This window comes from Meleagris gallopavo, chromosome 12, assembly GCF_000146605.3.
Source record: "Meleagris gallopavo isolate NT-WF06-2002-E0010 breed Aviagen turkey brand Nicholas breeding stock chromosome 12, Turkey_5.1, whole genome shotgun sequence".
Classification (NCBI taxonomy): domain Eukaryota; kingdom Metazoa; phylum Chordata; class Aves; order Galliformes; family Phasianidae; genus Meleagris; species Meleagris gallopavo.
Window position 1 is genome coordinate 13688040 of NC_015022.2, and position 12446 is coordinate 13700485.

At 44.7% G+C, this 12446-nt stretch overlaps 1 protein-coding gene across 4 annotated transcripts in view; it reads left to right on the plus strand.

The window, feature by feature from the left end:
• The window catches only part of SLCO3A1 (solute carrier organic anion transporter family member 3A1), a 136846-nt gene that overhangs the window by 99409 nt on the left and 24991 nt on the right, over nucleotides 1-12446 (plus strand). For all 4 annotated transcript variants that reach the window (XR_004161071.1, XR_004161070.1, XM_010717501.2 and 1 more), the window contains exons 7-9: nucleotides 530-668; nucleotides 4831-5006; nucleotides 8054-8118. Coding sequence is in view for 2 of the 4 variants with exons in the window: in XM_010717501.2 (XP_010715803.1) it covers nucleotides 530-668; nucleotides 4831-5006; nucleotides 8054-8118 (380 nt within the window). In the remaining 2 variants the exon portion in view is untranslated. The remainder of the gene's footprint in view (nucleotides 1-529; nucleotides 669-4830; nucleotides 5007-8053; nucleotides 8119-12446) is intronic.

The following is a 12446-nucleotide window of genomic DNA, read 5'->3' on the forward strand; positions in this document are numbered from 1 at the left end:
ATTTGGGTTTTGAAGCACCTGAGGGGAGTTTGCAGAACCATGTTTTGGAGACAGGGAAATTCAGAGGTGGTAGAGAGAGAACATTAATGGCTCCAAACCCGTTTTCATGGGAGAAATGAGGTCCCCAGTTCACTGTAGCACTCGCAGGACTTGGAGAGAGTTAATTTATTTTCTGGTGCTTCTCAGCATATAGCGGTGACTATTTAGAAGATGAAACCTTCAGGCTCTCGGCTGCTCACTGTTCTAGAAAAACAGAGCCCTTCCCTGGGCAAGGCTTTGGGGCTGCTCATTGGAGGGGCAGCCCAAGTCTAACATTAGATGTCCTGTTGTGGAAAGATGGTGGCCAAGGCATTTCTGTCCCCAGGAGAGACTGTAGCCTAGTTTTCTTCAAACTGGGGCCCAGATAGCCTGCAGTCTGCTTTTTCTAATTTGTTTGCCTTATCTGACCCCCTTCAAAGCCATGTTTATGTGGCAGTGATCAGAAAAGCTGGTATCAGCCTGTTGATTTGTTTTTCTGTTTCTCTTACAGCTCAACTCCAACCTCATCTCTGGACCCATATTCCCCCTGCAATAACAACTGTGAATGCCAAACTGATTCCTTCACTCCAGTCTGTGGGGCAGATGGGGTCACCTACCTGTCTGCCTGCTTTGCTGGCTGCAGCAGCACAGTAAGCAGCCTTTCCTCAGTATCTCTTGTCTGTAGGAATGAATCTGTGAAAAGTTAGCACGTATCTGGTAGAGAGGCTCATTTGCAGTCAGTAGTGGTTAAACCCCCAAAACTCAGATTATCCTTAGCTGTTTTTTGCTCTGCTGCAAAAATGCCCTCCTGCTCTGGCAGCAGTGTGCCAGGTCACTCTCAAGGCAGGATGGCTTTTCTTTTCGTCCTTCTGCTCCTCCTTCAGTTTTCCCCCCCCCAGTATTGAAGCACAGGAACACAAGGGGAAATGTGCATGTGTGTCCTTTGGCAGAACCCAAATTTTTTGCATGAGCTTGCTGGCCCAAGCTGTGGGAAAAGCTTCCCTGTCCTCCTGCTGCTCCCTATCTCCTCGGTTCTCCATCTAACTATGTTCACCCTGCTCAGTATTTTTTACTCCTTTTTCCTTTTGCTCTTTTCCCAAGTCTGGTCCCTAGATAGATATGACCAGACCCTGATTTCATTCAGTCTTACTGAAGGCTTCCCTCCACTTCTCTTGCTTCTCTCTTTCACTCCTTTGCTCTGAGGCAATGGCAAGAGCAATTGTCAAGAGAGCCGAGATTCCATCCAAACGTATTCAGCATTTCTCAGTTCTCAGGAGTTTATTCCTTTAGAAAACTCCTGAAGACCAAACCATCTCTGTGTAAAGATGTGAAATTCTTAGCAATATCTCAGAAGTCTGGTTTTCCATTTAGTGCTGCTGAAATGCTAACGTCTCCTGAGTTACACTGTGAGTGAGTGGGAGGTGAGCCTGGTCACAGTGACCACTTGCAGCTGCAGTGCTTGCCACATGCAATTATCTCTCCATGGCTGCATCCCTCCTTTCTGAATAGGCAGCAGAGGCACAAGCTCGTTGCTAACAAGAGCAGACTCTTGGTATGGATGACCCAGGAACTCACACCTCTGCTGAATTCCCACTCCAGTCTTGAAGATGCAGGCATCCCTTTGACAAGAGGGAAGCGCTATGGATTCAGGGTGCTTTCAGCAACCCCAGAAGGGACTCTGTGAGAGCGTGACCCAGGCCATGGTACATGTAAAGGCGTTACCTTCTGCTCTCTTCTCAACAAGAGACACAACACTTGGAGCAGCAACGTGATGATTTTAACAAGAAGGCAGCTTGTCCAGGGCACACAGAATAGTGTCTCACAAGTTCCCTGAGCCCTCAGCAAGAATGCAGCCAGTGTCGTTTGTGTCTGAAGTGCAGGAAGAACCACCTCGCTGTGTGACTCAGGGCAGAACTCTGGCTCCTCTGGAAGGAGCACAGTAATGAAAATTCAGCTCTGCCTGTTCAGCATGCAGCTGCCTGACCTCGTGCTTCGTAAGAGCAAACCTCCGAGCAAGAACCTCGCTCTCCCTTCCTCCACTTTTATTCCCTCATTCTTTCTTATTTTGCCCTTTCGTCTCCATCCCGGAGTTCTTTTTGTTGCTTTGCTTTGTGTATTTCTTTGCAGCAGCGTTTTGAACACAAATTAGTGAAGCAATAGCATCATCTGGAAAGGGTATTACCAAGAGTTATGGACCAGTTTGGCTATGCAGTGGCCCTGAGGCAAAGCCAAATTTCCAAACCAGGTTTTAAACCCATAATCCAGGTAATGACCTGTCTAGAGGGTCTTGTGAATGTTATATGCTTGTGATGAGCCAAGGGTTGCTTTTTACTGAGACATAAAATTCTCTGAATGCTTTATTTAACTTTACTGCCTTGGACGTTTCTGACTGCCTCTCTCCATTTCTCCTCTGTGAACAATTTCTAAAAGCAGTTTGTAGCTCAGTTAGTTGTTTCTTTTCCATTTGTGCTCTCTTATTGAGCTGGTTCCAGGGGTGCACCTATCCAAAAAGCTTTACCAGTGTCAGTGCTGATAGCCAGAGCTCTGGCACCCACAAGAAAATCTCTTCTGGGCCATGCCCACAAGTTACCCATGCATGCAAAGCCTTCTACTGTACTTCTTGTACTGCTTTTCTTAACCTCCTCTTAGGCTGGAGGTTCATGCTTTCCAGCCTGGCATTGCAATGCTGGCATCTCAGGGCTTTGCAGGGAAGTAGCAGTTTGTCCCTTTCCTATCATCAGAGCAGGTTTAAAAATTAGATGATTGAAAACACAGGAAATTTGTGTAGAAATAATTAACCCAAATGTAGGGTGCAAACTGCACTTGTGCAGCTTCACATGCCCACAAAAAAATCTGCTGGCCAGTGGAAGTCTGATAAATTGTGTGATTGAATGGTGAGGGGGGAGTTGCAGAGAAGGGAATCTGTAATAATTTGGCATGGGTAACAAAAAGTTGCTTCTCCACAGGGCGAAGGTAAAAGTCCATCTTTGATGTTGCCTTGTTTGATCTCTGTGAGTTGTGTAGCACGTTAGTAATAAAAGATCAAAGATCTCCCAAGTAAGGATGAGGCACAGCACAAAGCAAGCAGATGTGGTTGGTACAAACTACTTGCATTGCTTTGGGACACCACTTGGGTGCAAAGTGGTTGAGAAAATGGATGGAGGGGCCAAGAGTCAGGGTACAAAGGTAGGGTCCAGTGACATGGCTTGTTTTAGCAGGGATGAAGTTAGGTTAGTGGGAGGAGAATGGGCCCCATCGTTGCCAGAAAAAGGTACTTTCTTTCCCTCAGTGAGAGCTTGTTGGAAATAAGCAGCCAGTTCTTCATCTTTGCTCTGATGGAAGTTTAATCCCAGGGTATTTCAGTACAGCTGTGCATTTAGATGGGTTTTAATCTGCGGGGCCGTGTCCTGGCTGTTTGGTTAGCAGCCGTGCACTGCAGTAAGAACCAGGAGTTACAATGCTGCACTGCTGTCACTGCACAAACACCACTGCGGTGCTCCTAATTGCCACCAGCTTGAAGCCTTCAGGTGGCAGCTTCTAACTCACAGCACAGGAGTTTGTTATTTTAATGAGTGTTTGCCAGCAAGAAAGGCACCTGCATATCTCCTCCAGCTTTCCTGGAGTTCTGCACTGCAGTCTCTCTTGCCCACTGTGCACTTGTATGGAAGAAAATCATTTGACTCTTACACAGAAGAAAGAGATCGGTGTCAGAAAGGCTAGAACTCTGTCCCCATGGCTCCTTTACTTTAGAGGCAGTGAACCAGAAAGTGTGCTTCTGTAAAGTCCTAAGGGGACCCCGACAGAAAAGCAAAGGTACTTCTACTTTGATGTGGTGGAGGGGAAGGGGAGGGGATTTGGCTGTTTTTCCATATGTTTTACTTTATGGCATTACTTCTCTTACAAACATGTGACCCGCAAACCCAGCAGCCCAAAGAAGACAAGCCATGAATCATTTATGATCGTTTCATTCTGTATTCATTAAGGGATTTCTTGGTAGTATTGTGCTCCTTAATTGCATCGACATCCCCCGCTCAGAAATTCAGGAGGGTAAGCTGGAAAATAAGAAAAAAACTAAATCTACGACTGGCAAACAAAGCTTCTTTTCACACTCTGCACTTGCTGAAGACGTCAAAGAAAAATTCAGTCGTTTCTCCCTTTTTTCTGATCATACATTGATGAAGTTTATCTTGCCCAACTTCAGCTTTTAACTCTACAATAAATCCCTGTGAACCAGATGTCATTTGTTAGCCCTGGAGTGCTCCTGAGTTCAGCAGTGTCTGTGGCACCAAGCTGAAATAGTCAGCCCATGGTGATCTGCTGCACCTCCCATGGCTGTCCCCTTCCCAGCATTCAGGGTGCTGGAATCAGGCACTCAGCTACAGCCAGGAGCAGGGCTGCAGACTTACCCGGTGTTAATGTACTTCAGTTTAATTGCAAGAGCCGAGAAGACAGAGGTAAAGTGGAAAGTAATTAGAATCATAATTTGGGGTTCTTTTGTGTCTCGGGGACACAAATCGTTTCTTTATTCTTCTCTGAAGGAGTATAACTTGGTAATAATTTTGTCACAGTGACATTTATGGGAGAGACTTGAAAGGAGCAGAAGAAAGAAACAAGCCAAGGGACGGTGTTTCCTTGCTGGTTGCATGCATCAGAACTGACACGCTCCTGAAACCCTTCCGAAGCTCCCCTCAAATAAGCACTTAGGAGTGACTTAATTAACTGTGAGAGGGCTCGTTGTGGCTGTGGCAATATGGAGGGTGAGCAGTGGGGCTGTGGCTCTTACTTTCCCTGAATCCCTGTGCTCTTCTGCAGAACCTCAGCGGCTGTTCCTGCCTCAGCTCGGTCCCTGCCGAAAATGCCACCGTCGTTCCTGGAAAATGCCCCAGTCCTGGCTGTGAAGAGGCCTTCTTGACATTCCTCTGCGTGATGTGTGTCTGCAGCATGATCGGGGCCATGGCGCAGACGCCGTCGGTCATCATCCTCATCAGGTAACCCCGTGGCTCACCTGGGGGCTGCTCTCAGGGGGAGTGGGGTCATGAATGGTGGCATCCATGCTATGGCCCCAGTGGTGTGTTTGGTACTGGGAATAAAGGGATAGCTTGTGTACAGTGCTGGAAAAAAGGGAGTGTGGGGAGGGAGGTGCAGATGTGCAGCAGAATGTGGGCGTTACAGTTGCATCAGCAAAATGGCAGTAGTGCAGCCCTATGTTCTCAGCAGGTAAGAGCTTAATAAGATACCTGTAGAAATGGCCTGGAGATCTTAGAAACCACGGAAAAATGAAAGGCTGTTGCAAAGGTGAGTGTTCGTTGGTACCCCCTTGGCTAGAGTTTGACTTCTCTCATCCTGGACCAAGTCCAAGAACAGAAGGAACTTGAAATTGTGAAGGACGTCTCTGAGTAGAGCCAATATGAATGGCTGAAGTAGCTTATTCAAATATTTGACCTTGTGTTATTTCCAGACACACGGAATACTTCCCCCTATGATATAAGTATTATACCTAAGCCCACGTTTATCCAGAATTACTTATCTGTCCGGACTGTCACTTACTGCAAATAATAACCAGAGGCATAAGTAGCAGATCCATTCTGCAGCCTGGAAAATTCCAATAAAGTCCAATCAATAAGGTTTGTAATAGAAGCACACTGTTCAGTGGATCTTGGACAGAACGGCTCTGTGAGGGCATGTCTCCCTGCAGGATACAAAATGAGATATTCCACCTACTAGTTCTTTTCTCTCTTTACATCTACGGTAGCTAAAGGGAAATCAAATTTCTCATGATAAATATTGTGGCAAAAGCAATCTGAAGTTTGAAGGGTTCTTTGTTCAAGGGAACTGCCAGCACCTGTAGGATCCTGAATGGAGTTGTCTTCATGTCGACTCCAAATGAGATAAGCCAGTCAGCCGCCAGGAAGGAGAATACAAGCAAAGAAAAAAAGGAAGGGAACATTAAAAATATTCATCACTCACTTCTGGGAAATAAACAGTTCACCCATACAAACTAGCAACTACACTTCTATCAGAATTTTAATTTTTAGCTACTAAAGTCTATGGGAAAGAGCTGTTTCCCATATACAACCTCATGGTCTCTGCAGTTTTGGGTAAAGCATTCCTGGAAGGAGGTGCTGGCATGTATTCATGGTGTCTCTGGCAGGGACAAGTGGCATCATCTGCTTCCTTCGGTTAACTTAAGAATGAACTCCCCTCACTGAGCCAGCATGAATTACACTGGGCCCAGTATCTTCGGCATGGACCTGAGATGGTCACTTAAAGAGAACTGAAGTTTTGGTCTGGAAACAGTTCCATCGGGTGTATCTGCTTGAAGACAGGAGAGTCACTTTGGGGTCTGGAGACTGTCTGGGATGGATTGCAGTGGGGAATAAAAATATAAACAGGTTTGTCTTCCGCTCCTTAAAGCCTTCTGATATTGCTTGTCCAGCATCTAAAGGAAAGCAGGTGCCATGAGGGCAGGAATCAGTGCAAGTCCATACCCCGAAGAATCTGAGCATTTGGTGTGAGATTTGTTTGCTTCAGTGTCTACTAATTAGATGTCTTGTCTAGGAAAGTCATTAGTTCACTGTTGTAGGCAATAAAGAGAAGATAGTATCTTCAGGTAGCAAATGTTACTTCACCCTTAGATGTGGGGATGGACTTTGGTCTTAAATACAAAAAAGTGGTCGGATGAATGCCACTATTAATTAAAAACCCACTGTGAATTTTTCAAATGATTATCAGTTTTTTCCATGAAATAAACTTTGATACTCTTTTCGTTTCCTTCATTTCCCACTCTACTGTAGAATCCTATTTGAGCCAAGCCATTAACTACTTGAACATTTTTCGAAGAGTAGATTCTTCATGGCATTAAGTCCTTATATTGAGCCTGGGTAACTCTACTGAAACACAGCCAGAGGTTTGGGCTTCATGCAGGACTCACGATATTGTATTACATGGTCTGTGTAATACATGAGATAAAAGCAGGCGATCAGAATGGTCTTTTCTTAATTTAAAACCAATTGCTCTTTCTGGCTATTTTATTGGTATTTTGGGGATTCCCCTCCAATATACATGCAGTCACGTGGGGATCACTGTCTGCTTTCCAAGCCTTTGTATCCTGTGGGACATAAAATGCTATTATAAGACTTAAAACCAAATTAATGGTTTCTGCAGTGCCAAAGGCTCCTCTGAGCCTACCTCAAGAGAATACCCTTAGCCAGTAGCATCCTTGAGCTAAGCGAATTAGAAAGCCATGAATTATTTTTTAAGGCACCTTTGAAGGTTAATGCTAATGTGCTAAACTGGGTTTTGTCCACAGCAAAAGGTGGGGCAGCAGTTGTCTTCCCAGTATAAAACAAATTCCGTGAGAACTCATTTTCTTGAGCATTTCCCCACTGGGAGGCTTGATCCAACAGTTCTACTGAACATTTTGGTCCATCATCTTCCTTTCCACCCCTATTCCTTGTAGTCTGAGAAGACTGCGGACAAGAAGTTTTCTTTCCTCAGGTTGGATGTGAGGAAAAATTTCTTGTCAGAAAGAGACGTTGGGCATGGCACAGGCTGCCCATGGTGGAGTCACCATCCCTGAAGGTGTTCAAGAACTATCTAGGTGTGGCACTGAGGGGGCATGGTTATGGGCATGGTGGGGATGGGTTGGTGGTTGAACTGGGTGAGCTTAGTGATCTTTTCCAACCCTCGCGATTCTGCGATTCTAGATGGTACGAATTCTCAACATCTGGAGCCTTAAAAACACGATGGGGTAAATGCCAATTTGCTGGGATGAGAATTTCATTTTTCCCCATTCAACAGACGAGCTGCTGTTGTTAATGACTTTGCTAAATTCCTGCACCTATCACATGGCCACCACTGCAATTACTTTTGAGGCTGTAGGCGGTTCAGGCAAAGGAAGAAGAAAAGCCACATTAATGACTTTTTGAAGAGGTGGTGGTGGCATCCTGGCTGACAGCATGGAATTGCCATGGGGTGTGTTAATGAAAGCAGAACAATAAGAATCGATTTCACTCTCTCCCTCTCCTCCCTACAGAACCGTGAGCCCCGAACTCAAGTCTTATGCTCTGGGGGTGCTTTTCCTGCTTCTCCGTTTGCTGGGTAAGTATAAAGATGTCTTGTCTTTCTCCCCAGCCCTTTCCTCTCTCACAGAAAACACTGTTTTTAATATGCAAGAGTTGATTTCTACTTCGTGCATACTTACTTGACATCAGAAATTGCAGTTGTCATGGGTGGGATCTGATGCAGTGGGGTCCAAGACCTCCCTGTGAAGAATATGGCATCCAGATTCCTAGAGGCACTTTTCCTGCCATTTCAATTGTGTTAATGGAAGAAAATGTGGTGTTGCATGAGAAATGACCATTTCTGCCATGCTCCCACGCAGCCAGCTCTTTCCTATAGCTATTAACATGTCAGCAGCTTGCACAATTACTGCTTGTATTGCGTATGGCTGAAGTAGAGGAATACGTATTTTTATCCTCATTTGAGGGACAGGACCCGTGTTACATATGGTGTGTTTGTCCCTTCTTTCTGGTGTCTCAGAAGGGAAGACAGTAAAATGAGGCAGGCAAAGTCCTTGTACTCTCCTGTGGGTTAATATCCCATTAAAAACATATGGCTGTTCCTTCCTCTGGACCAGAATGTATTTCTCATGTGTGAATTAAAAGGAGCACACTGGGCTTTTGTTTGCCGCCTTCTTATTTCTAGGTGTCGTGGGTTTTTTTCTCTTTTAAAGAGATGGCTCTTATTTTCCAACCCCTATATTTCAGCTCATTATCTCCATGACCCATCATTGTGTGGGTGCACATGGTATCTGCATGTCTAGGAGGTGGGATTTACTTTGTTTTTAAGGCTCCTGCAGCAGAGCACAGGCAGCGCCTTCTCTACTTGACCCCCAGTCACAAAGTTAAATGCCATCTTCTAGGCTGTAGTAAAGTTCTAGGAAGTAGGGGACCAAAAATCCCGTAGTACCACTCATTGCCTTGAGTAAGTACTTTATTATTTTTAGTAACAACTCATTCCCCATGAGCTGAAAGGGAAATGGTGGTCCCAGACCAGTTTACATTAAAGCCAATTAGATTTTCATTGCTCTTGGTAAAGTAGCTGCAGTCATACAGAAAGCTCCATCAAGCAAATGCACCCAGAGCTCAGAGAAGTCAAAGGGTTGCGTCTGGATTGGGTTGGCTCTGGTTCAAGCCTTGCAAAGACAGCATTTTCCTTTGCTGTCAGTGCTGCTCTCAGGTTTTGGCCTGTCTCTGCAGCTCTTGCTGGCTGAGTGTGGGGTGTCATCAGGAGAGTCTGCAAGGAGGGTATTGCAGACTGTTGTTTTTGAAGAAAAAGGTATTTAAGGGGAAAGATTTTCTCTCTTTCCCATTCCTTTTGAAAGAGAGAAATCTTCTGAAATAGCAGCATCTTCAATTCCACTAAAACTGAGCTCAGACATGTATACTGAAGATGAATAGATCTTCTTTTTCTTCCAGTAGAGAAGCCATAGTAAGAATTCAAACTCAAATCTTTATGTGTTGCTCTGTCACTAAGGAATTCCCTTGAAATAAGAGAATACATCCCACAGAATATCAGCAATGTAGCCAGAGCCCATAGAAAATGAAGAGAAAGGTGCTTTTCAAGATAAGCCAGGGTATCCAAATCTTGCCCTTAACAATCTGACTAGCTTTACTGATATATTTTAAAAGCTTTTCAGTTCACCTTTAGCTTTGACTTAAGAAGAGAGTGATAATAGCTGCTTCTTGAACCAAAGGAGTGTATTAAATATATGTGGTATGAGACCCAGAGGTGCAATCGGAGCTAATAGATTTCAGTAAGACAGAAGCAGCTTTTTTCTACAGCCCTGCAGTTTCTGCAGTGAAATATATATATAGCAGAATTTTTTTTTGCAATAAGAGGGAAAGCATGATTGAATCTCTTTAATATTCACTGTAATAACATGAAACACAACTGAACTCTCCGGGTATCCTCCTGGACATATTATCTTATTCCACAGGAATTCTGCTGTGAGAGAGCAGCATAACAGTGTCTTCATATAAATGTACAATAGCAGTTTCTCGGAGCGTAAAGCGATGTGGTTGGGGCCAAAGGTTTTTGAAAGCAGCAGCTGCTATACAGGGGGCTCTGCTTGGGAAGTGCAGTGGCACAGCTGCCCAGGGAGGTGGTGGAGTCACCATCCCTGGAGGTGCTCAAGAACCATGGGGATGTGGAACTGAGGGATGTGGGCAGTGTGCATGCTGGGGGTGGGCTGGGGTTGGACTGGGTGATTTTAGTGGTCTTCTCCAATCTTTATGATTCTAAGGCACTGAAAACATGGAGAACCAGCTGAAGCTGGAATGGGAATGCTGGCTATTTCTGAAGTCCAGCTTACACGTCTCCAAAGCTTTGCATCAGCATTTCTCAGCATACTAACAAGTATAGACTCACACCTCAAAATTATGGTTCAAATGCAGCCTTCCCTAAGCCCAGAAATCAGCAGCTGCTGTTTCCTTGCCCGCTACCACATCTGGATGTTAGCCCATAGGTAGGTGGCATCTGGAAGCAGCACAGCACCAGGCACACAAACTGCACTCAGCAGCACAGTCTCTTTGCCTGTTCGTGGCAGGAGTCTGGCTGAATTTTTGAATCCTGGATTGAGTATGCAGTTGTCCACAGGCTTCAAAGACAGGCATCTTTTAACTTAGAAGCAAATCCAGCTCAGCCTAGACTTTCCCAGCAGTGACAAAAAGGGAGCTGGCACTGACATTATTTCCAGAACATAACTGAGTTTTAGATGTGATGACTGGAAGTCTTGTTTCTAACAAACACATTGTCTTGCTTTTGTATCATATATTCTTATTTACTACAGTTGTGGTTCAAATATGTACCAGAAGCCTGTATAGCCTTTCTTTACTCCTGTACTTATTAGCGTATAAAGAAAATCAAACATAACCTGCAGAGCTCTAGTCATCGACAAAATAAAAGAAAAATATCTCAGTTACCAAAGGGAACAGTGACTACAACCAATTTATTTGTACTCTTAGAATATATGTCATGAATGTCATTGTTTTGTTCATGACGAGCTGAAGGAAGGCATCATATTCAAGCCTGGAAACAGGTTAATGATGAAATTGGATCCAAGATTAAATGCTTCCTCTCTAAAAAGTGCAGTTCTTCTGTCTATGTGCCTACATGTGTATTTATAGTCACAGCACCTACAGATGGAGTGATGCTGTCTGTGCCCAATCTGGGAGAGCTCACTGTGCCCACCTGCTGTTCAGCTCCCATAGATTGGGGTGTTCTCCTTTGCTTGCTGTCTTAGCATGCAACAGTGGGCTTTTTGAGTTTTGTTTCTTTTTCCCTAGGGCTTGTCCACTCCCAGCCTACCCTTAGAAATATAGCAGAAGAAGGAAAAATGGTTTGCATTGTGTAAAACATGCATGGTTTCTTCTGAGTGCTCCATCTCAGGGAGGTCGTGGAGTCACCATTCCTTCCATGAGATGTTCAAGAACCACGGAGATGTGGCACAGAGGGACATGGTTTATTGGGCATGGTGGGGATGGGGTGGTGCCTGGATTAGATGATATTAGAGCTCTTTTCCAGCCTTAATAATTCTATGATTCTATGCTCCATGCTTGGTGCTGACTGGGGAGTGCACAGCTGGGTGTGGATGACGCCCCACCGGTGGGACAGTTTGAAATGGGGGAGCTTCTATAGCAATCCCGTAGGATGGGAAAAAGTAGAGAGGAAAAATGTTGCATTTATTGGTTAAAAGGGGTTGGAGTGATTGCTCTGTTTTTAGATTGCAGCTCTGTTGCAGAACGAGACATGCTCATCAACAGTTAGCAGTGGCCGTAGGAGAATCCTGCTGTGATATTTCATTTAATGGCAGACTGAAATTTTCCCTTCTTTTCATATTTCCTCATTGGAATCCATTACAGGCCACGGCTTCTTCTCCTTAGATCAGGAGAAAGCCTACTCCTGTGTCAGGGAAGGTCCAAAACCAGATCTTGGTGCCGCAGCTGATTTCAGACTGAACTGGAGTCTGTGACATCCCTCAAGTGAAAGCTCCGGAGTGCAGAATTACCAGCATCTAAACAGAGGCAATCTACAAAGCCATCCTCCTCCTTTTTCATTTACCCCACCACGTAGTCTCACTAGACAAATCAGAAGCTTAATGAAAGGCACTTAAACTTGAATAAAATCCTACCTGCATTTGGGATATCAGCAGGAATCTCTTCCGTAGATATTGACTCCAAGCTAAAAACTCATATCCGCACACTTTGTTTAGGTTGATTTAGAGCTAAAAAAAACCAGCAAATCCCAGGCTCCATCTGGGACCATTAACCTCGCTAAGTGCCCTCGCTTTCCGTTCAGTGTAATCACGTCCTCTCTCTTCATCATAAAGATCATAAAAGCATGATTTGTCTCTCTTATTTTGACAG